Source organism: Conger conger, chromosome 4 (assembly GCF_963514075.1).
Source record: "Conger conger chromosome 4, fConCon1.1, whole genome shotgun sequence".
NCBI classification, from domain to species: Eukaryota; Metazoa; Chordata; class Actinopteri; order Anguilliformes; family Congridae; genus Conger; species Conger conger.
Window position 1 is genome coordinate 69,718,615 of NC_083763.1, and position 23,293 is coordinate 69,741,907.

Genomic DNA, 23,293 nt, shown 5'->3' on the forward strand with positions numbered 1-23,293 from the left:
AATTCTTAATTTTTAAGTTGGAATAAATGCGGTTTGATTTGGGGTTCTATTTATTTTCCAGTTGCACTTGTCTTGGCATGTAGCTCTTTTAACACTGGTGGAAATACACTCAGTGAGCATTTTATTAGGTAGACCTGGACACCAGATTGTTAATTCAAATATTTAATCAGCCAATCATGTGGTAGCAACTAAATGCATACAAGCATGCAGACATGGTCAAGAGATTAGGTTGTTTTTCAGACCAATTGTCAGAATGGAGAAGAAATTTGATCTAAGTGACTTTGACCACGGAATGATTGTTGGTGCCAGACAGGGTGGTTTGAGTATCTCAGAAACAGCTGATCTTCTGGTATTTTCACACACAATAGTCTCTAAAGTTTGTGGAGAATGGTGCAAAACAAATCCAGTGAGCAGCAGTTCTGAGGGCAAAAACGCCTCGTTAATGGGAGAGGTCAGTGGAGAAGGGCCAGACTGGTCAAAGCTGACATGAAGTTGACAGTAACGCAAATAACCACGCATTACAACAGTGGTATGCAGAAGAGCATCCCTGAACACTCAACGTGTCAAAGCCTCTAGGTGGATAGGCTACAGCAGTAGAAGACCAATAAGTCTAAAAAGTCTAATAAATACCTAATAAAGTGCTCACTGAGTGCATATTTGTTGAAGTTGTTGAATGAGTTTTATTATATGCAACACAGTACTGTTTTGATTTGCACTGTACTCTCATTCTCTGCTGATACCTAATTTTATTGGTCAACTTTGGGAAGAAAATATATCAAAGTACTGCATTTTTTCTGCATTTCCGTATAAGGAATTCAGGTTCAAATAACTCATAAGTACACTGTAATAAAATTGTGACAATTTATATTTGGAAATAGGTGCATGAAGGTGGAAGGAAAGCATTTCAGTCTAAAACTGCTAGCTCAGCGTTCCTTTCAGCTGCTGTGATGCGCATGATGTTCATACAAAGATCCTCCGTGTCAGAAAGCAAACAGAAAGAGCTCCTAAGAACATGGTTGCCTTTGACATTATCAGATGGACAGGAGTCAAGTATTAATCCTGTATTAAGGGAAATCCTGCTGGAAATAGATTGTGGTTTTGAATGGTCTTTAAAACATCTTTCATTTGGTTCCAAATGTCTTAGTTTTGTTGTTGTTGTTGTTATTCCTGTTTTAAAAAGCTGAGGCAATGGAGAAATACACTGTGGGGTTTATAGCACTCTTAGTGCAAGGTCTCCCTTTTTCAAAGGTGTGACTTCTCAGTATGCAAGGGTGTGGTTCTTCCAGTCCGATTACATTTTGCTCGGAAAACATTCCCCTGGCACATTAATGCTAATAAACCAGCATGGAAAACACGGTGCAGCTTCACTTTAAATAAAGCTGATACATAGCTCTCCTGCCAGCCATACTTCCTACAGAACAGCTAGTATTAGAACTCTTTAAAATTAGATTGGTAGTATTTTATAAAAATTGGTTAATTTCAATGTCTTATTATTGTGTGGGGTTTTCAGAACTGATAAGAATTTGTGACAATGGCAAATGCAGTCTCTTCTCTCTATTGCTTCAACTGAAGCTCTAAACCGAAAGACGTTCACACCTGGTCATTCATGCAACGTAATGGCTATAGGTGTGCAATATCGTTTATACTTCTGAAGAATTGAACTACCAGCAGCTGCATGTTGTCATTAAGTATAAAAGGCAATAATAGTTTGATTATATGTGCTACTGATATCCTCCTGAGGATGGCACTAATTTTCTTCTATAGGGAAAAGGTGTTCCTGGTTTTAATCTCATTCCACTATCCTGAAGCCTTATGCTAAAAGGGCTATTCAGTAAACATTAAAAACATTAAACTTTTTTGGGTCGGTTCTCAGGAGGATATACAATACTGTGCAGAAGTCTTAGGCACCCTAGACTTTATTATATATTTGTTTATTTTTTGTGTGTGTTAGTATAAAAGAACACATTTGAGAATATTCCAAAATATTTAATTTTACAGAGACATTTTTCTATTTTTCTAAAAGTAACATATTACTGTAAGCAATTGACTACTTTTTACATAAAAACTTGATCAAGGCTGTCTGAGATCAGAAGCAAGGAGCCAACCAAAGTCTGCAGAAGAACTGTGGCAAGTTCTCCAACATGCTTGGAACAATCTCCCTGCTGATTGTCTTATAGAACTGCAGGACAGCGTTGGCTATCTCAGAGAAGTGATGCCGGTTTAACGCCGAAGGGTGGTCACAAAAAATATTGATTTGATTCAGTTTTGAACTATTCTGTCAAATTACTAAAATGTAATGTAAAATAGATAGTACGTATATTTCGGACCTGTCATTGTATTATTTTTGAAAGAATCTTATCTGTACAGAATGTTATACAGGTGCCTAAGACTTTTGCACAGTACTGTACCTCCTATGTTGGTATTGTAATTCATTGTTACACTGTATGTCAGAGGAGGCACCATGTTCTGTGAGTGAATTCTGCCTCCACAACTCAAGTCTTTATTTTATGGGATAAATGTCAATTCCTGGTTCGCTGGCTGGTTGTACATGGTTCTACAGAAAATCCAGAGGTCTCAATGAGTGGTTGTTTTAATCAAATAAAAAAAGCAATGTACATTAACATTGTTTCAGTATGTTTTATGAATCACATTAAAGATGCTGCATCAGCATGATGTTGAGCATAGTTTAACATTCATACTCCTGATGTTTCTGAATTATATTATTAGCCCCTGAATATATATGCATTATGATTCCTGGCACAGGCTGTTTTCACATACTTATGAATTTAATGTAGCAGAGCTTACTTTCGTCAGTAATACATTACCAGTCACTAATAATATAATATGGTTTGTCAAATAGTGATTTGTTTGCTTTTTACATGGATTAAAATTAAAAGACGTATTATTCATTATATATGTTACTACTTAAATATTACAATCTGTCTTTATAGAATAGCTATAAAATAATGATAGAATGGTGTTGTAAGTTGTAATGTTGTTGTTTATTGTTCATAAATCATACAAAATTCACCAAGAAAGCAAAGAAAAGTTCTGATCTGATATTGATATCATGTACTTATATAATCTGCAGTTTGCAGAGTTCTGAATCATGATTGTACAAGATAACAGCTTTTCCATTTTCTTTCCATTGCCTAGTGACTTCATTGGCAAGTGTATATAATTAACCACAACTTAATTACAGCCAATTATCTTGTTTACATATCGAACAGTAGAGCAAATAGTGGTGTAGTCGACAACAAAATATAAAAATGTATATATAGTTTCAGTTATGAGTGGAGTAACCACTTGTATTATTCATGCAACCTTTTACATTACATTACATTATTGGCATTTGGCAGATGCTCTTATCCAGATGACATACAGTTGATTAGACTAAGCAGGAGACAATCCTCCCCTGGAGCAATGCAGGGTTAAGGGCCTTGCTCAAGGGCCCAACGGCTGTGCGGATCTTATTGTGGCTACACCGGGATTAGAACCACCGCCCTTGTGTATCACAGTCATTTACCTTAACCCCCACGCTACAGGCCGCTTTTGACTTGTTTCAGTCAGGGCTTTATACAATATAATACATATTACTGTAAAATGCACAATGTGAAATTAATTTGCGCATTTTGACACTGATAGACATAGACTGCATTTCACCCCTGCAGGATTCAAATAAACACTGCTGTCATTTTAACAAAAACGTATTTCTCATTGCATATCAAAAGTGAAAAATACACATTGTGTAGAACTACTGTACATACAGCACAGAATATTATTGTGCAAGTGCACTCATCGGTGAGCTGACTCCTGGTAAGGACTTGAAGAGACCTCCTGGAGGAAATGAACAAGAACAACAGCACAGCAGCCAAATGCACACTTGCCTGATTCAGGGTATGTCCGAAGTAGGCTACTGTCCACAAAGCAGGGTCTTAACCGGATAACTGCACATTAAACTGCAAGTACACATTTCACTATAGTAATATATAGTAATAATATAGTAATTTAGCAGATGATCTTATCCAGAGTGACCTACAATAAAGTGCAAATCATAACCAGTGCACTGAGAACCCTTGAGGTAAGTACAGTTCCAAGTCACGTACTGTAGATAAAAAAAATTAACTCTCCTAGTATAATCAGAACAGTCCAAGTAGCAATACCAAGTATCAATGGATGAAAACAACTGGTAACCTGAAGAGTGGGTTACATGCGAAGCAGTTCAACACAATGGATTGCATTTCTAAGTGGCAAATGGACTGCATTTTATTACAAGGGACCATGCAAGAATAAAGCGATATGAGAACACTTCAACTGTACCAAGTCCCTGCCCTGCCCTGCTACTGACCTAGCCCAGACAGGAGTTAGCAATGCCTCTGCTTTCAGGCTTTTTTACATTACAGTTATTTAGCTGACACTTTTACCTGAAGTGACTTACAGGTGATTAGACTATGCAGGGGACAATCCACCCTGGAGCAATGTGGGGTTAACTCCCAGAGATCTAAGCATATTTTGGTTGATTTTCCCCTAGTTTTCAGCTCATGACTAGTTTTTTGGTCTGCCTTCACCATCAAGCCATTGCTGTATTTTTCAGAACAGGCACACCTACATGAACAAACCATGAAACAGTCGTTTCATTGTATTATGTGCGCGTGAACTGAGACCCGAAAAAGAGAAAAATGTATGTGAATTTCTTGTATTTTATAACACACAGCCAACACAGTATTCATATTTCTGTCACTCCAAGGTCTTGGCAAGAGAAAAGAAGCAAAAACAATATCACACATCACAGAAAGCATAAAATATTTATATAATTATAAGCAGAAATTGGAAAACAAAACTGTGCCAAGTATTAAACTATATACAACAAGGGTAACTATAAAAATATATGCGCAATTGTACTATACACGCAACATATACTCCTAAAACGTCATTCACTCCACCAACTCCTTTCTTGACACAGGCAGAGTGGGAGACTCCTTGGAGCTGGACTGCCCACATTCTTGATAGGGTAGCGTGTCTACAGAAGGTTCCGAGGATACATTTCTCAACGGAACTATCCGATTGGCTCTACAATCTTGTCCATCCAAGTTATACATTGATGCAGCTTTGCTTTGGATTGGTGGATTTATGGTAAACCCCACCCCTGTTCCAATGCAAGGACTGGCTTGCTTTATAGTGTAACCATCGACTCTGGGACAATCTTAGCTTTTAAATGCAATTTACAGATTGAAAATGCCTTGAGAAACGACGATTTTATTAACGTTTGATTAGGAGAATATTAGGAGCGTATTATTGCCCGCGAGTGACCCCAATGCTCACAGGCCCAACAGCCGGATCTTATCAAGGCTACACCAACCTTCCGGGTCCGAGTCATGCACCCCTAGGCTACAGGCTGGCCATATAAAGGCATATGCTTACAAAGCCATGAGAGAATATTCAAATAATTAACTTAGCTAATGATATAGCCCAGACCGGAGTTAGCAGTGACTCAATTTTTCAGGGTTTTTGGAGAAACTGAAAATAAATGTCAAAAAACTGGGGAGCAAATTAGAATGTGCTTTCAGGCCATTTTCACAAAGTTATGAAGCTTGGCATGAACTTGGGCCTAACGGACCACAGTCAGGTCACTGGGAATTTTGGGACGAGTTGGAGGGGAGGGAGGGGGTGGGCAGGATGATACCGTACTCGTTACTGGCCCCACATACACTATGACCCAGCGTCTCTCTCTCAAACTTACTCAAAAACATTTTAAACCTGTCCAGGAATTTGCATTTCTGTTGCAAATCGAAGCTGAAGATTATCGCATGAGACACCCACATACAGTTGTTCATTCGGCTGTGGTTTTACATAATCAAATAACCTTCAGAGTGGATCATGTCACAGAGTCACACGCTGTCAGAGATGGACTTTTCCCACCGATCCTCATCATCATTTAAAGGTATCGTTTGAATTGTTGTTATTATTTTAATATGCCTTGTCACAATAATCTGCCTTGTCATGACAATATGACTGTACACTGGCATTATGTCTGACCTCAGCTGTTATGCATTCTCGACTGTTTTATATTCACATCTTCATTTTTGTCAGGAAATATAGGCAGACAGGTGTCTATCCAATAGATCCCGGTACATTGCTCAGGGCCTTTGTCCCACCCAGAATTTGGAAACCACCCTCCCCCGATTGCTGGATGTTCCTTTTCTCAGCCTGCCAAAGGTGTGGCAGTGCAGTGTCTGTCAAGCACATTATAAATATTCTTAAAGACAGAGAGGGTAAGAAAGAAAGAGAGAGAGAGAAAGAAGAAGGGAGTGGGGGGCGGGGGTCTCCATGCGTGCCTTGCAGGTGTGGGTGTGTTCTGTCGAAAGAAAAGGTACACGAGGCACCTCCTCCAGCAGCACGCCTGGGCTTCTCGACAGGGCTGCTGCTTTTAACGTTTGTTTTCCGTTCCCCGCTGGCCTGTATCGCGAGCACGGAGACCTGAGGGACTGAGGAGGGACTCCACCGCCGTCCTGCTGACCATGGCTCGGCCAGCGTTCGCCGCCATCGGCCTCTTCCTGCTTCTCACGCTGCTGGTGAGTACGCACAGCTCACGTGTGGTCCGACAGCCGGGCCTGCATAGGCTATGTACATTCCAGTTAAAAGAACGAGGCTGATGCTCTGGACCTTGCTTTGCAGTAATTCTACAGACACAGAGTCCCAGTTAAAAATGTGTTTGTTCTTTTTTGTTTGTTTTTTTCTAATCCCGGTGCGTTTAAGTTACATAGTTAAGTATGTGTCACTTTTCAGGGGTTTACTTGTGATATGAGTAAGAACCGTTTATTTGGCATGTCATGTTAGCAGTGCAAGTCACACACTTCTGATGACTCATGGCATTTGAATTGCAAATTAAAGGTAATGACAATACACCGCAATGTGTTGATGACTTGACTCCCCCGTTTATTTTCATTTAAGCAAGCGTAGTCTTTTCCCCAATGTAATAATGACACTGGCTTAAGCATAACACTTTAATTCGTGTAGTTTCTGTATACATTATGCAAGCAGAACCAATGCACGCACATACACACAAACACACACACACACACACACACACATACTGAACACACACTGTGTGACTGTGTGAAAAACATTGCTTTGCCAATCTAAAATTGAGAACAGAACACACCAACAAAAGAAGCAAAATGTTCCAAAATACTTGTGTCTATACAAACTCATATGACCTGTCGCCTGGGGAAGATTTTATTGTTGCTTAAACATGTATGTACATGGTGAAGCAGAACAGTCACACACACATACATGTTGCAAGCACAGTAACTCAATATTGAGGTATTTGAATCAGTTTTTTTTGCAATGTTTTCTTTGTGAGAGAAAAACGTGTAACCGCAAGGGCGTGGCTCCATGAAGTATTGACCCTGCAGTACAGACGAAAGCCCGCGGCAAAGCTTAATTATGGCATGTACTTTCACGCTTGCCTGCCTGGAATCCTTGCAACGACCGTGAGCCAGTGTTTCTCAATCTCAGTCCTGGGACCCCCTGTGTATTCGGGTTTTGCTGCAGCTGAATCTCTTGCCTAATTAAGGTGGTTGAACGCAGGTTCTTTCCTAGTTTTTCCTGAAACCTCTTAACACAATGCTTTCATAATGTATGCACAATGCAGGTTTGGCTTGTTATCATTTGCATTGTCCTTCAATTCTTCATTATCCACCAAGTGGTTAGTTTCAGTGGCCTAATGTCCACATTTTCTGAAATTAGTTGAAATTGGTTCAGCTCCTTCTGCTCTTCCTGACATGCTTAGCTAATTCTGAAATTCTGCTGTTTGCATAATCCCTGGAATATTAAATGTGTCCAATTAAGTAAAACCAAGAGTTATAGTTCTGGGATTGAAACTGTGGTCGGAATAAAAACCAGAATACGCAGGGGTACGGCCGAGTGAACTACAATGTTTAGCTTTCTTCTGTGGAGGCCGTTTTTCTCAACAAGAACCACCACCATCATCACCACACATTTCTTTGGATTTTACTCTAAAGGATACAAAAGAAACCATGTGCAATGCACAGTTCACTTACAGTAATTGTGTTGTGCCAAATTGAAATATGATCGAACTACCGCTCTTGTGTGTCCCAGTCATGTACCTTAACCACTGCGCTACAGACCCAGCACAAAACGTTCACTGTTCACTGTTTCACTGACAGGGTTTTCTTTCCCTGGCTAAATGAGCTCATTGGCTGTATACACCAACACTGGTTCGCTAGATCACAGTAAAATTGCTTCATATAGGAACATTCACTAGTTGTCCTTCATGCGCTTTATCAATAAATCATCAGCAGAGAATGATAAGGTTTTAACAGAAATTTTGGACAAAAATGAGATAGTGTCACAAATATGTTGGTAATAGGGCACCAAATAAATGTCTGAAGTTTCATACAAAAATACTGTTTATAAGTATGAAAAAAATGCAAAGTTTAAAAGTAATTTCTGCTGGGAACCCATTCCCTTTGGAATATTTGAAGCCTAATATATCAAAACTACACAGAACACATATAGAACCTTCTAATTTTCAGGTCACGGAACGCAGCTAAAATGGCATGGCAAATGGCAAAAAAAGGCCTAATTCATTAATGAAGGCCTAATTCAGTTGGCATGAAAACTAGAAATGGATATGGCACTTGGTGACCAGCTCTGTGAAAAAACATAGAAACTGAGCGATATGAAGAAAAGTAAAAAAGTGCTCATTGAGATTCCCCCATTGGTTCATCTGTGAAAGGCCAGAACACAGAAAGGCTTCAGCTCAACTCAATTCAACTTCCGCTGGAGTTTCATCGGGCGTAGAGACACTGTCACAAAAATGATTTATCCGGCTGAGATACCACTATTCATTTTTGTCCCCTTAAGGGAAGAGGAGTCTCTGGTCTTATCTCACAAGCCTCACTATGCAGAAACCTACACTACAGGGGACATCCAATGAAAATAAAATTGTATATATATATTAAGTGTGAAATATATATATATATATATAATATATTTCACAATTTAATATACATATAATATTTTATTTTCATTGGGAAAAAAAAGATATATGTATATATATAATATATTTCACAATTAAATTATTTTACCTCTTGGATGAAAAAACATGTTAGAGTGAAATTATATATATCTATATAATTTCACTCTAACATGTTTTTTCCTCCAAGAGGTAAAAAAAAGAATTAAATTGTGAAATATTTTTATTCTCAGGTGGATATATAAAAATAGGAAAATTATGACCTGGCCTGAACCCCTTCCAAACACCCCCCCCCCCCCCCCAAATGAACAGGAAGTGAGGAAAAAACAAGACTGTCATCCACTGCATTACATGATGAAAAATAAGATTTTGATCAGAAATGTCACAGCTCCAGAAAACCCAAATATCCTGTCTGAAGCGTGACCAAGGTGGCCATGGTGAGAGGAATGAGTCAGTTTCACAAAATGATGAATACTGGGATGTCATACGGAGTATCCAGCATGGCTTTTTTACTCCAGTCAACCTTCCTTCATTTTACTCCTGGGTAGTTTAGTTTAGGGAGGGAGAGTTCTTATAATGTGCCCTGCTTGAGTTTTGAAAGGACAGCAGTGTGATCTTTGCCTTGACACAATTAACTTGGGATTTAGTTTATTCATGATTTCTGCGACTGGCTTTAAAATGGGACTGACATGAAGAGACATGTTAGGATAGGGCAGCAGGATATGCAGTCAGTGGCACTGAATCGTTGGTAAAACTGGTGCTTTCTTAGCTTATCATTTGCATGCGGACATATGTACCCATGACACATGTGTTCTGTATCACGCAGACAGGAGAACAACGTGAATGCACTGCATGAACTTGAGCAGTGAGGAAGAAAATCTATATTAACCCTTTCAGGAGTGAAGTCACTTATAGGGGATGTTTTTAACTGCACATTCTATTGCTGATACTATTGCCCCTATCGTTAATTAAATTAAAATGGAGTTCTAGAACACTGACTTGGAATTTACCAGTACCAGGACTTAGCAGTACCAAATGTCAGCATAAATGTACTCCCTTGAATTTGTAACTGGGTCTATTGCCACCATGGTCCTTCATTGTAATGATGCAGTTGAGTGAAATTGATTCTAGGGTCTTTCAGCGCACTTATCCCTGGTATGGGTATGCACTTTTCTCTTTATTGTATGTCGCTCTGGATAAGAGTGTCTACCAAATGGCATTAATGTAATGTAATGTAATGAGTGCCTTCTTGTAGAATGTGTTCTCATGCAACATAAATGCTTCTTTTTTTTCCAATGTTAAGATTTTCGAAGCTGAAGTCGAAGCCAGGAGACGCGTGAGACCGCAACGGAGAAAAAGAGAATGGATCCTTCCACCGACAAAGTTGGTCGAGAACGTGGACTACACAAAAAAAGAATTTGTCGCGAAAGTAAGAGTGATTCAAATTCTGTGATATGAATGATTCTACTTAGCAACGGGTTTCGGAACAGGCTAATCTTTTTGTTTACTGTGGGATTATGCAGGGGCAGTTACAAGAACAGAAATAAGACTTTCTGGAACATCTTGTACCCCAGACCTGATTTTCTGCTTTTGGCTTTCAGCCAGTAACCTTTATACTTTGGCTGCCATTGGCATCTTTCCAAAATATGGATGTCTGGACTGAAATGAGTGAAAAACATGAGCAATTCACCATGAAAGAATGTGTAGGCTTTAAAAATATTTATTTTTAATGGTGCACATAAGCTTTTAAAAAAAGGTATGCCTTTCCTTATTTTGATTTTATTTATTTATTTTTATTATAAAATTGAATAGAGGAACACAATATATAATTTAGCTCACTCCTGATAAAAAATAAAATGCATGAAAACATTAACTTGGCAAACTGTACCTGAACAAAAAAAAAGCAACTGGACATTTTCCCATTGCTGTCTAGAGTAGTCTTCAAAAGCTTGGAAAATGCAAACTGATATTAAGTAAACTTGTTACATGTTGAACAGCGTAAGTATAATACGTTGTAAGTAGGCTACTTAACACAATTAAAATGAAAACAGATCAGGCCAAAGTGTGAGCAGCATGGACTTACATCTGCATTTATACTTAGATTACCTTTTCAGCCTTATTCCACTTTTTAGTTCTACAATCACCAACATGAGCTCACTAAACAGCGTTTGAAACGAAAAAAAACTTAACTTATATTTATTTGCAATTTTTTAACAGCATGTTGATTGGATACAAGCCATAATGGCTTAATTGCTACTAGCTTCGGTGGAATGAAACTTTCTGATATACTGTAGATGCGGAAGATAAAACTGATCGTCTATCCCACTATCATTTGAAGCAATAGTTGTTCCTTTCTCTTAACGTTCACTGCCTACAGTTAACCATGTATGGTGTGAAAATATGTAACTCGCCAACATATATATATTTTATTTATGGCTTTCTTAATGCATGTCTGAAACTGACACCATCTTTACACGTTTTTCAGATTCGATCTGACAAAGACGACATGGACTCTGTGGTTTATTCTTTGACCGGAGCAGGAGCTGACTCACCACCATATAACTTGTTCGTTGTCAATTCCACAACTGGAAACGTTAGAGTAACTGACATTTTGGATAGGGAAAAGTGTGCAATGTACCTTGTAAGTGTAAATTAAAATTATTTACAATAATTGTTGTATTAAAACTGCAATATAATAAAACTCTCAATAATGTTGTCATCTTTAAACATTGCATTCACGATTAAAATGTTAATTTCCCTTTTTAGTTGACAGGTATAGCCAGACATAAGAATGGCTCGTTAGCGGAGACAGACATTGACCTGCGCATTCGAGTTATTGATCAAAATGATAACCCTCCAATATTTGATAGGACATTTACTGGAAGTGTGAATGAATCGAGTACTACAGGCAAGTTTTTAAAACCTTTTTTTGAATTGCATAGTCTTAAACGTTCTTTCTTAGAATAGAAATGTAAAAGTCTGTTTGTCAAAGTATTGGTTAGTAGGCTATTTAGGCTATATGATAAAACTATGTAATTAAAAATAAGAATCATTTTAGTTTACATTTTTGTTTGCATGATTCGTTTTTTTAAAAACTGAAGAGTAATTGCATATGTATAAATATAAGACGTTCCTATTCACATATTTATTTCATGTCTCCCTAACATTCAAGATACCTTTGTCACGGAAGTATTTGCAGTAGATGGCGATGAAGAGGGAACGATCAATGCGAAAATTGCGTACGCCATCGTTAAACAGGATCCTGAAGAGGACGGGATGAAATTCTACATTGCGAAAAATTCCGGGAAGATATTTGTCAAAGAACAGACACTTGACCGAGAAGTATGTCAGTACATTGTGATCTGACTTTGATGCAGTCCAAAAAAATATCCCTTTTACAGTATATGGCAAAATATGACTTACAATCAGTGCATACTGTCCAGCCACAAACCATTTATAACATGCACCCTACACATACTCTCACACATGCACACACTGATTGACTAAACTTATAATTGAACACGTGTTAATAATTTTTATTCGTTGCTGTTAATTCATTAAATAATAAGTAATTTTCATTGGATCCAGGCCATAGGTTTTGTAAATGACACAATTGAAGTAACATAAGAAATTGCAAAAAAACAAAACAAAAAAAGCAAAGTTTCTTGTGTGTATTATTTTGCTGTGCACATGCACAGCAACGTGAACAATACATGTCGCCTGCTACATGCACACATGTAGCTCCATGTGCCACTGTTGTTTCCATCTCAACAGGTCGTTGACTTCTACACTTTGATAATAACAGCCACGGATTTGGATGGTGCGGCAAGTGGAAACGTTGCCACGGGCACAGTTGAAATTAAGGTCTTAGACATCAACGACAACCCTCCAAGGTTAGAGAAAGAAATGGTAAGGAATGCATGTCTCTCGACTGCCTCACTTATCAATTTTCAGCACTACATAGCATTATATTTGCACACATTTGTGGTGTTTGATCCCATTTTGTTTTTCTTGAATTGCGCCAGTATTCCGCCAGCATCGATGAGAACGTTGCCGATGTGGAGGTGATGAGAATTAAAGCTCTGGATGATGACATAGCAAAAACCGACAACTGGCTGGCAAACTTTAAGATCCTGAAGGGCAACGAAGACGGCCTTTTCACTATCGAGACAGACCCTGAGACTAACGAAGGCATCCTAAAGCTGGTGAAGGTAAATAGTTTAAAGTTGTCCTTCTGTTTGAGGAGGTGTAATGTTGGGGGGAGGTGTAAAGTGCTTGGTCTTTAACATACCATGACTTCCCATATTTTTTTGACTCCATTGCTCCGTTCATGTTGTCCCCCCTGAAGCCAATAGATTATGAGAAGTTGAAGAATCTGGATCTGGATTTGTCCGTGGAGAATGTGGCCCCACTCGCCAGTGGGACGGCCCCTGGAGCTGGCCTGGACCTGGACCTGGACCTGGACACTGATATCGATGCAGATGTTGACCTTGATCTTGAAGGTGGTGCAGGAGCCGGAGCCGGGGCAGGGGCAGGGGCTGGGGCTGGGGCTGGGGCAGGGGCAGGGGCTGGGGCAGGGGCGGGGGCAGGAGGGGCAGGAGGGGCAGGAGGGGCAGGAGGGGGGCCCGGTGCAGGGGCAGGTGCTGGAGTCGGTGCTGGAGTTGCTCCCGGAGTTGGCCCTGGAGTTGGCCCCGGAGTAGGCCCCGGAGTTGGCCCCGGAGTCGGACCCGGCAAAGGCAAGAAAAAACCCAAAAAGAAAAAGCCCAAAAGCTACCCCATTAAAATCAAGGTGAACGACCTGCCCGACGGCCCGACGTTCAGCCCCACGGTGAAGCCGGTTCCTGTCTCTGAAGACCCGGAGGAGCTCGAAATCCCCAGTGTGATCGCATCCTTCCCAGCGCTGGATGGAGATACAGGAGAGCTCGCTGAAAATGTCAGGTCGGTGGAGAAGGAAATATAGCTAACTAGCACAGGTTGTCAATCTAATTACCCAACAAGTCATAAATATTTTCAACTGTGAGAATGTCCTATTCTGCATTATGTGATAAATTAATGAAATTATAAAAAGCCAAAAATTCTACATTGCATTAAGACACATAAAATGACAGTACATTACATTGTATTAATCCGAATTTGTGTAGAACTATATAGCTTAACTATAACTTTTGTGTTAAAAGAAACAATTTTATTGAGGGCCCAGGGCCCAATTCTAGCAACAGAAAAGGCGATACTCATCAGTGAAATAAATGTAGGAATATTGACTAATATTCACAAATAAAAACCATTCATTAAATAAAAATTCAGTACCAAGAAAGTTGGACTATTTTTAGTGACGGGGTTCACCATTTTCATTACACCCAGAAGGCAGACTCCTTGTTCCATAATCATCATTATTCATAATCATCATTACTCCTAATAATGCTGTAGCTACCTTCAGGGTGTTCCGTTCAAAGGTAATGATGCACATGTGTAGGGGAGATGTTCTGGGTGCTACAACCAGCGGTACTGAGCAGTGTGCAAAGGTGCTAGACTGGGACCAGTAAAATTGGTGGTTCAAGCCCCAGAGTTGTGCCCTTGAGCAAGACCCTTAACCCGACATTGCTCCTGGGGGATTTGGCGCCTGCTTTGGTTAATCAACTGTAAGTCGGTTTGGATAAACATGTCAGCTAAATTGTGGTAGTGTACTTTAAAATGTTGGCTGTCTTGTTTCATACAAAATTTACATTTAATCATGTAAATATCCAGTGATGTAGGTCGACAAAATATTAATTTTATGTGACACTTTGCCACTGAGAGATAATTAGCTGTAACACGGAAACAAAAGTATTATAATTTGAAAAACGCAGCTGGAAAAATTAATTCAGTAGAGGTACAAAGTCTATTTGCTTGATCTCATTATCACATATTTCTTACTGCTTTGTGCTCGTCTACTTTGCCGACTCTTAGATTGAGTAATTGCTTACTTATGGGGTAGGTTTTATTTTATTAGAACGTGTGGGTTAAAGCACTCTTCCAAAATAAATCACCAATAGTTTGGAGCTATGGCGTTTAGCTTTTTTTAATCTGCCAAGAAATGTGTTTGCCTCAACGTGTTTAGTTTGCACATGTCCTAGTTGAGGGAATCATATTTTTACATACCAAACATTCAATCTTTCTTGCACAAGTTCAGGTTGTAAATTGTTATTTCAAGATTCCACGCAGCTTTAATTTAAAGAATCTTAAATAAGTTATAATAAAAATTAAATGAATTGAAAGTGATTAATTTGAATAATGACATTTTCCCCAAATGACAGGTCACGTGCATTGTTTGTATAGACCTTTTTTTGGTGTCCGTATGTCTCTGCGTATGCATGTATATGTGTGTGTATATGTGCACAACCAACATGATCACGCCTGTTATTTCTATGATAGGTATGCAAAAGGATACGACCCTGACAACTGGTTATCAATCGACGAAAAGACTGCAGAGATAAAACTCATCAAAAGGCCAGATCGGGAGTCTGAGCATCTGATTGATGGAGTATACTATGCAAAAATTCTCTGTTTGACACAAGGCAAGTTCCATAAATTTGTATCAAATAATCAATTAAAAGGATTTGAAAAAAATGTATCAAGTCATTAGATTTTCATTAAAATTAAGAATGAAAGAATGCATTTTAAGGTAAATGTTTGTAATTCTGTCTGTTTCTGTTTGTTTGTTTTTTTTTTCAAATTGGTCAGCATGATTTTTTTTTTGCCTGGGATTTATTGAAACTACAACAAATTAGGTTTTGACTGCTCTCTAGTGCCAAGGTCTTTTTGTGCAGATTTTACGAAGATTTTTGTGCAGATCTAGCAAAACTAGACCAGCAAGCAGTGTTATTACTCATCTCCTTGTGACTCAAAATGCATGACTTTTGGGTGACAGCGTAGCCTGTGGCTGCTAAGGTTGTAGGTTTCATTCCAAGATCGACCAGGGGCCACATGTGCAATGTCTTGGATTTAAACAAATTTATTTAACAGACTTAATTTTCCAAGTTGTATGCTTCTTTTAAATAACCGAAAAAAGTTCCTTACCTTGGTTTAAAGCACAGTATCTGCATCTTGGGGGCGACATGGCTCAGGCAGTAAGAGCAGTCGTCTGGCAGTCGGAGGGTTGCCGGTTCAATCCCCCGCCCGGGCTGTGTCGAAGTCTCCCTGAGCAAGACACCTAACCCCCAAATGCTCCTGACGTGCTGGTCGGGGCCTTGCATGGCAGCCAATCGCCGTCGGTGTGTGAGTGTGTGTATGAATGGGTGAATGGAGAAGCATCAATTGTACAGCGCTTTGGATAAAGGTGCTATATAAATGCCTGCCATTTACCATCTTATGCACCTGCTATTGTTAAAGTACATGCACAGGCCACTTCTGGGGTGGAATGTCCAGTACCCTCACATACTGTACTGTAGCCAAGAGGCAATGAGCCTACTGTATGACTAGTGTAAACTTTACGTTGAGATATGATCATATCCACGTCAAAAGTGGGATTTTATAAATAACTACGTGGTTTTCCGCATGCAATATTTAAAGGTAAAATATGTTATATGTAAAATAAGACCATTTTAAAAGATTAGGCCCCCAGAACTATTGTACTCTTGAGCAAGATTGCTAATTGTTAGCAAAAATATCCAGGAGTAATAAATTAATAAATTAATATACATTTTAATATACATTTTTCTTTCCAGATATACCTCCCAAAACTGCTACAGGAACCATTGCTCTGAATGTACAGGACTCCAATGATCACTGTCCCCGCCTCACCAGCACGTACGAGTCCCTCTGTACGGATCAGAAATCAGTGAACGTTACCGCCATCGACGAGGACGACCATAATAACGGCGCCCCATTTGAATTCGTAATAATACCCGAGGGAACAAAGGGAGACTGGATCGTGGAACATGTAAATGGTAAAGAGCAACTTTGGATGTTTAAATGCACTTTTAAAAAAAGTTTACACTGGATATTTATTTATTTGTTCATTCATTCGTGCACTCAGGTACCTCTCAGTCACTCATTCATACACTTCAATCTTTCATACACAACACACTGTAACCAACGCATGCATTGGCACTAGGATGCATGAAAACAAACCTTAAACAGGACTAATGTAAGGACATTTACATCCCAAAAAAGAGAACTCACTGAAAAAGTACATTAATTATTGAATGAAGGTACAGTTCACAGTCTTTAGATATGCGTGATAAGACAAGTCTATACAACATTCAGAACACAAACCCAGCATATAGAGATAGCTAACGCCGAATGCCTGTTGATGACATGATCTGCATTGCTGTACGCATGTATAAATGTTTGCTTTTGAGGTGTGAAATTATTTTTTTTTGTGTGCTTGAAGACACAACAGCAATGTTGACGTCCCAGGAGTCCTTGTGGCCAGGTACTTTTGAAATCACGCTTGAGATTAAGGATAAGCAAGGTATGGCCTGCTCTGAAAAACAAGTTCTTCAGCTGGATGCATGCACCTGCTTGGAGGGCGGAATCTGTGGTGCCCGAACACTACTCCTACAAACAGCCGCCTCCCCAAAGCTTGCAGGGCTGGGTGTAGCTGTACTCCTCCTTGGCTTCCTGGCACTGATGGGTAAGAGTCAAGTGCTACAGCCCGGAGAAATAACAACAGCACATAGAATGGCAAGCCTAGGTGTTTCAGAACAAAGACAAATTGAGGGCTTCCTAACTACAGCTCTTAAATCAAATGTATTTGTACAGCACATTTGTCACAGTGCATTTTACAGTGGACCCTGGCTAAAAAAAACCCCTCAAGAATTAGGTGGATCCTGAATTATAAGAAAATGTGATTTTTAAGGTGTTTAATTCCCCCATTCCTTCTCTGTACCAACAGCGGTCCCTCTCGTGCTGATGAAAGCTGGTTCTGGTATGATCCCAGGCGGCTTCGCTGATCTGCCTATGGATGCGAAGGAATATTTGATTCCATACCACACAGAAGGAAAAGGGGAGGATAAGGTAAGGAAACCCTGATGTAGAATCAAACTATAACCAGCTTGAAATACCAGCTACCAGCTTCTTAAAACATAGCTTGAGCTAGTCAAGTCATGTTGAGCATGGAGATGGTCTAATTGGTCAACCAGCTTCCAGCTGTTTCAAAACCTTCAGCTGTTTTTTTCAGCAGGGAAGCAGTGTGCTGTGATGCATTTTGTAATGGACTGCACTGATTTCAGCACTTAAATCCTTTCTTTACATTCTTAAAACTGCTTATTTTTCTTAAATGGGTTCACATACAGTAAATCAAACTGGAAAGGGCTAAATAAACCATCTCATTTTAAAAGTTTTTTAAATTTGCATTGAATTATTTCTTCTCTGCAGGAGGTCCCTCTTCTCAGTGCACCTTTTCCGATATCGAACCAAGAGGCGCCAATAGTAGCGCAAACGCTCTCCAAAACCTCTGCCGCCAGAACCCAAGCAACCCTAATGGAAGGCATGGGGTTCGGACTGGACCTGACGGAGGGTCTGGACTTTGGCACTGCCAGTCTGAAGAGACAGGCTAGCACCAGCCAGCAGATAGAGGTGATGGAAGCCGCACAGAGGGAGGATTACGAGAGCGCTCGCTTGCACTCCGGTTTTGCCGAAGAAAATGTAGGCCCGTACGGTCCGATGTCCCTCCCTGAGGAATTCTTGGAGGACTATTACTCACAGGTGAGCAACTGGAGCGTTTGCATTGCCACTAGAGGATTAGAAGCTTTCAAGGGCCTGGATTCCCTAAAATTCACTGCTGCCCTTCTCAATAATTATATTGGGCAAAAGGTTGAATGGCATCAGCAGGAGCTTTAGAATGTAAGAGCATTTACTGTGCCATTGCTGAACCAAGTGAACTCCTCATCGCAGTGTCAAGTGCTTTGAGGCATTTGTACACATACGATGCTAAATATAGCTACTGTAGATGCATTACAATCATTAAAATAGCTATTTATTACTCATTCAGAAAGAACCCAAACGAAGGATGAATGAAAATGACATGCTTTTAAGTGCTGCTTCACCAAACAATAACACAGAATGTTTAATCAAGGCAAAACACATGGTGGTTATTTTAATAAAATGAACATGTTTTTAAAAGCACTAATAATCCATTGTGCTTCTTGGTTTCAGAAAGCAAGCTGTATCACTGAAGCCTGTCACCTGAAAGACAGTTTGCTGGCTTTTAAGGAGGAAGGAAGCGGGTCGCCGGCCGGGTCGGTGGGCTGCTGTAGCCTCCTTGACATGGACAATGACCTGGAGTTCCTCAATGATCTGGACCCAAAATTTAAAACCCTGGCTAATATCTGCCGGCCGCCACAAACCGAAATTGAAAGTTCATTCCGTTTTTCACCACAGCCCAGAGCCGAGTGCAGATCGGAAGCCTACGCCAGTACCAGAGGCGAAAGAGTGGTCCCACCGAAGACCCAGAGTTTCTCATGTTCGGTCCCATCTAGCCCCGCCCCGCATGCTGCCAGGACAAGTCATTACTCTACCCTCCCCAGAAAGAAAACCTATGAGAATGTAATGGTTCCGAGTCAAACGTATCTCATTCAGCAGCCCATGTACTACGCAGCGGCTCCGGTTCTGCAGCCGGTGCAGTACGTGATGGAGCCTCGCGTGCAGTACGTGCTGAGCGACGCTCCGATGATCGGGGGTGCCGCTGTGCACGGTGGGGTGATCGGGGTGCAGCAGGGCACCTTGAACAGGGCCGAGAATGTGGTGCTGGTGGAGAGACAAGTGGGTTCAGGTCAGGTGTTGCAACAGGGGGTAGGCGGGCTCAACCAAGGGCTGGTGCTAGTGGAGGGTCAGGTAGGTGCAGGGCAAGTGCTACAGGGGGGGCAGTCATGGATCCAACAAGGTACCCTACAGAGAGCCGCTGTTCCTGGGCCTCAGAAGATCCTGCTAGTGGAGAGAGAGGGGTCTGCAGGCCAGGTTCTGGGGAGTCCAGTTAGCCCTAAACGGATATTAGTGACAAGTCCAGCTGGGTTACCTCCAGAGCCTGTGCAGATGACTAACCCGGAGAATGTACTTGTTTATGAGAGGCAGGTGAGAAGTGGGCAAGGCACAATGAGGTTAGCCCCTGATGCCACAGTACAGCCAGATCCTGTTGTACAAAGTGGCATGTCTAGAGTGCAGGAGGGTACCTTGAAGAGCGGTGAGAATGACATGTTGTCGGATCCACATGGACAACAAATATCTCTTTCCCAGAGACATAGGAGCAGTGGACAGGAGGGGGGTGTTTCTATGACAGCTGCAGAAAGATTAAATTCATTGCAGAATCTGAATCTGAGACAGGATGCACTTATTAGTGATCAACTATTAGAGGATGATAGTGAAAAAGTAGATGAAGTGTTCATGGAAAGCCATGTTGCTTCAAACCAGTTGTTGGAGGACAATGAGCTGGAGGAGCTAGCTCAGGAGAGTTCAATGTTACATCAATTTACTCCAGAAGAATTGTCTGGATCTTTGGAAGAGGAGATGATGGAAACAGTTTTTGAGGAGGATGAAACATTCCAGAATCAAGATCAGGAAGAAGACACCACTGTACTGAGTCAAGGTAAGTTAGAGGAAATAGAAGTTTATCAGTCTGCCAATGAGGAAATATTGGAAAATGAAGCTAGCTCTGTCCAGGCCCAGGAGGATATAGCAGAGATAACTGGGGAAACTGAGGAAGGAATGCCTGGGTCTCTGAATGAGGCGATAGCAGCGAAGGTGGTTGAGTCTCCTCAACCAGCTGAGGAAGAAGACATATCTGGATTACCTGAAGGAAATTTACAGGAATCTCTAAATGAGGAAATTATTAGTTCTACTCAGGATCAGGAGGATGTATCAGAGGTGGTTGAGGAAATGATAGATGATGACTCACCTGAGTCTGCAGATAAGACGATAGCAGAGAAGGTGGTTGAGTCTCCTCAACCATCTGAGGATGAAGACATATCTGGATTAACTGAAGGAAAGTTAGAGGAATCTATTAATGAGGAAATTATGGAAACCGAAATGAGTTCTACTCAGGTTCAGGAGGATGTATCAGAGGTAGTTGAACAAATGCTAGAAGATGACTCGCTTGAGTCTGCAGATGAGACAATAGCAGAGAAGGGGGTTGAGTCTCCTCAACCATCTGAGGATGAAGACACATCAGAATTGCCTGAAGGAAACTTACAGGAATCTCTAAATGAGGAAATTATTAGTTCTACTCAGGATCAGGAGGATGTATCAGAGGTAGTTGAGGAAATGACAGATGATGACTCACCTGAGTCTGCAGATAAGAAGATAGCAGAGAAGGCGGTTGAGTCTCCTCAACCATCTGAGGATGAAGACACATCTGGATTAACTGAGGGAAAGTTAGAAGAATATCTTAATGAAGAAATTATGGAAACAAAAATGTGCTCTACCCAAGTTCAGGAGGATGATACATCAGAGGCAGTTGAGGAAACTTTGGAAGAATCATCTGGGTCACCAGATCAGGAGATAGCAAATGAGCCAATTGAGGAAAACATACCTGAACCGATGGAAAGCGGGTTAGAAGACATAAGCGTCTCTAACTCACTGAATGAGGAAGTTGTGGAAATGGAAGCTAGTTCTATCCAGGCTCAGGAGGAGGACACATCAGTTGTAACTGAAAGGGAATTAGAAGAATTGACTGGGTTAGAAGAGTTAGAAAATGTTGAATCTCTGACTGAGGAAAGTATGGAAAGGGATATAAGTTCTGACCATGTTCAGAAGGATGATACATCAGCTGTAGCTGAGGAAGCATTAGAAAAAGAACCATGTACATCTGATGATGAGATAGCAGACGAGGTGGTTCAGACTCACACAGCTGAAGAAGAAAGCACCCCTGAATTAACTCCAGGAAAGACAGTGGAGAGGGAGGATGTTGTGGAAATGGAAACTGGTTCTACCCAGAACCAGGAGGAGGATACATCACAAGGGACTGAGGAAGACACATTTGGGTCGGATGAGGAGATAGCAGAGGGTGTGGTTCAGTCTCAATCCGCTGAGGAGGAAGACATACCTGGATTAGGGGACAGAGACATTTCTGGATCTCTGAATGAGGAAGTGGAAGTTAGTTCTGTCCAGGAAGTTCAGGAAGAGGGTATGTCAGAGGTAGTTGAAAGAATGGTAGAAGAGGACTTATCTGGATCTCTGGGTGAGGAGATAGCAGAGGAGGTGGTTGTGTCTCATTGCATTGAGGAAGATGACCCATCTGAATTAACCAAAGGAAATTCAGAGGAGATTGAGGTTCCTGAACCTCTGAATGAGGATGTTGTGGAAAGTAGTTCTGTCCCTGTTCAGGAGGTGGATACCTCAGGGCTAGATGAAGTGATGTCCGAGGCAGGAGAATCGTCTGGATCCCTGAATAAGGGTGGGGTGGAGGTAGAGACAGCTATGGGGGAGCACACATTGGAGGAGGGAGATTTGACTGAATTAAAAAACAATGAGCTCATAGAGACTGAGGTTATTCCTGACCAAGAAGAGGAGGATGAAGCAAGGACTGAGTCATTGAACAGTGAGAGAGTAGATACTGCAGACACAGAGATAATAGTGGAGAACACTTGTGAGGGTGAGCTGAAAGAAGTGGCATTAGAGGACAGTGAGTTATCTGAGTCACAGGATAAAGAGGAGATACCCAAGGAGACCAGAGATGATCCAGGAGAGACCCAGGTGGAAGCATCGAATCAGTTAAGTTTGATTGATGCATTGATAGATGGAGAAATGTCTGGCTCAAGCAATGAGGCTGTGTTACAGACAGCAGTCACGTCTTCTCATGAAACGAAAGAGGAGGTATTTGCATTAATGCAAAAAAATGTAATAGAAGAACTCGGCAGTGGACTGAATGAGCAAAGTCAAGCCGTTGCTGAGCAAATACTCAAAGAAGATATTTTGGGGTCTGGCTCGCAGAATATTGATGTAGTCAAGACAGAAGCTGAGCTTCACCATGCAAAGCCTGTAACAGGCTTAACAGTTGAAGCAAGTGCACAGCATGGAGAGTCAGAGGAAAGTCCATTCAGTGCTGGGAACACCTTAGAAGGGACTCCAGATCCCGGTTCCCAGAATGTTAAACATGTAGAAAGTGATGTTGGTTCTTTCCAGGTAGTACAGGAAGACCCTCCAGCGCAAACCCAGGAGACTCCGACAGCTGGTGAAACACTAGAGACAAAGGTCCAAGAGGCTGTGGAGAGGCGGGCATCTGGTGGTCAACCATTGGGAGATTTAAGTAAAGCTTTTGGAGGCAAAGCTAAGCGTCAAAAGAGTCTCAAAAGTCCCAAGGCAAAGTGCAAACAGCAA

General features: G+C 40.9%; 1 protein-coding gene across 1 annotated transcript; it reads left to right on the forward strand.

Annotated features, from left to right (window-relative positions):
• Window positions 1–6,387: 6,387 nt before the first annotated feature.
• LOC133127753 (desmoglein-2.1-like) lies at window positions 6,388–23,293 on the forward strand. Its single transcript, XM_061240892.1, has 15 exons — window positions 6,388–6,572; window positions 10,305–10,430; window positions 11,487–11,642; window positions 11,768–11,909; window positions 12,174–12,343; window positions 12,776–12,910; window positions 13,027–13,212; window positions 13,350–13,939; window positions 15,413–15,555; window positions 16,705–16,926; window positions 17,373–17,615; window positions 17,877–17,998; window positions 18,359–18,688; window positions 19,139–20,564; window positions 23,099–23,293. The coding sequence occupies exons 1-15, from the start codon at window positions 6,519–6,521 to the stop codon at window positions 23,149–23,151; spliced, it is 4,098 nt and encodes a 1,365-aa protein (XP_061096876.1). The 5' UTR covers window positions 6,388–6,518; the 3' UTR covers window positions 23,152–23,293.

Excerpts from the sequence above, each read along its gene's own strand:
- LOC133127753 (XM_061240892.1), top strand. The coding sequence starts at position 6,519 with ATGGCTCGGCCAGCGTTCGCCGCCATCGGCCTCTTCCTGCTTCTCACG. Across the intron at positions 11,643-11,767 it reads AAAAGTGTGCAATGTACCTT|TTGACAGGTATAGCCAGACA; the intron begins GTAAGTGTAAAT and ends TTCCCTTTTTAG. Across the intron at positions 16,927-17,372 it reads GATCGTGGAACATGTAAATG|ACACAACAGCAATGTTGACG; the intron begins GTAAAGAGCAAC and ends GTGTGCTTGAAG.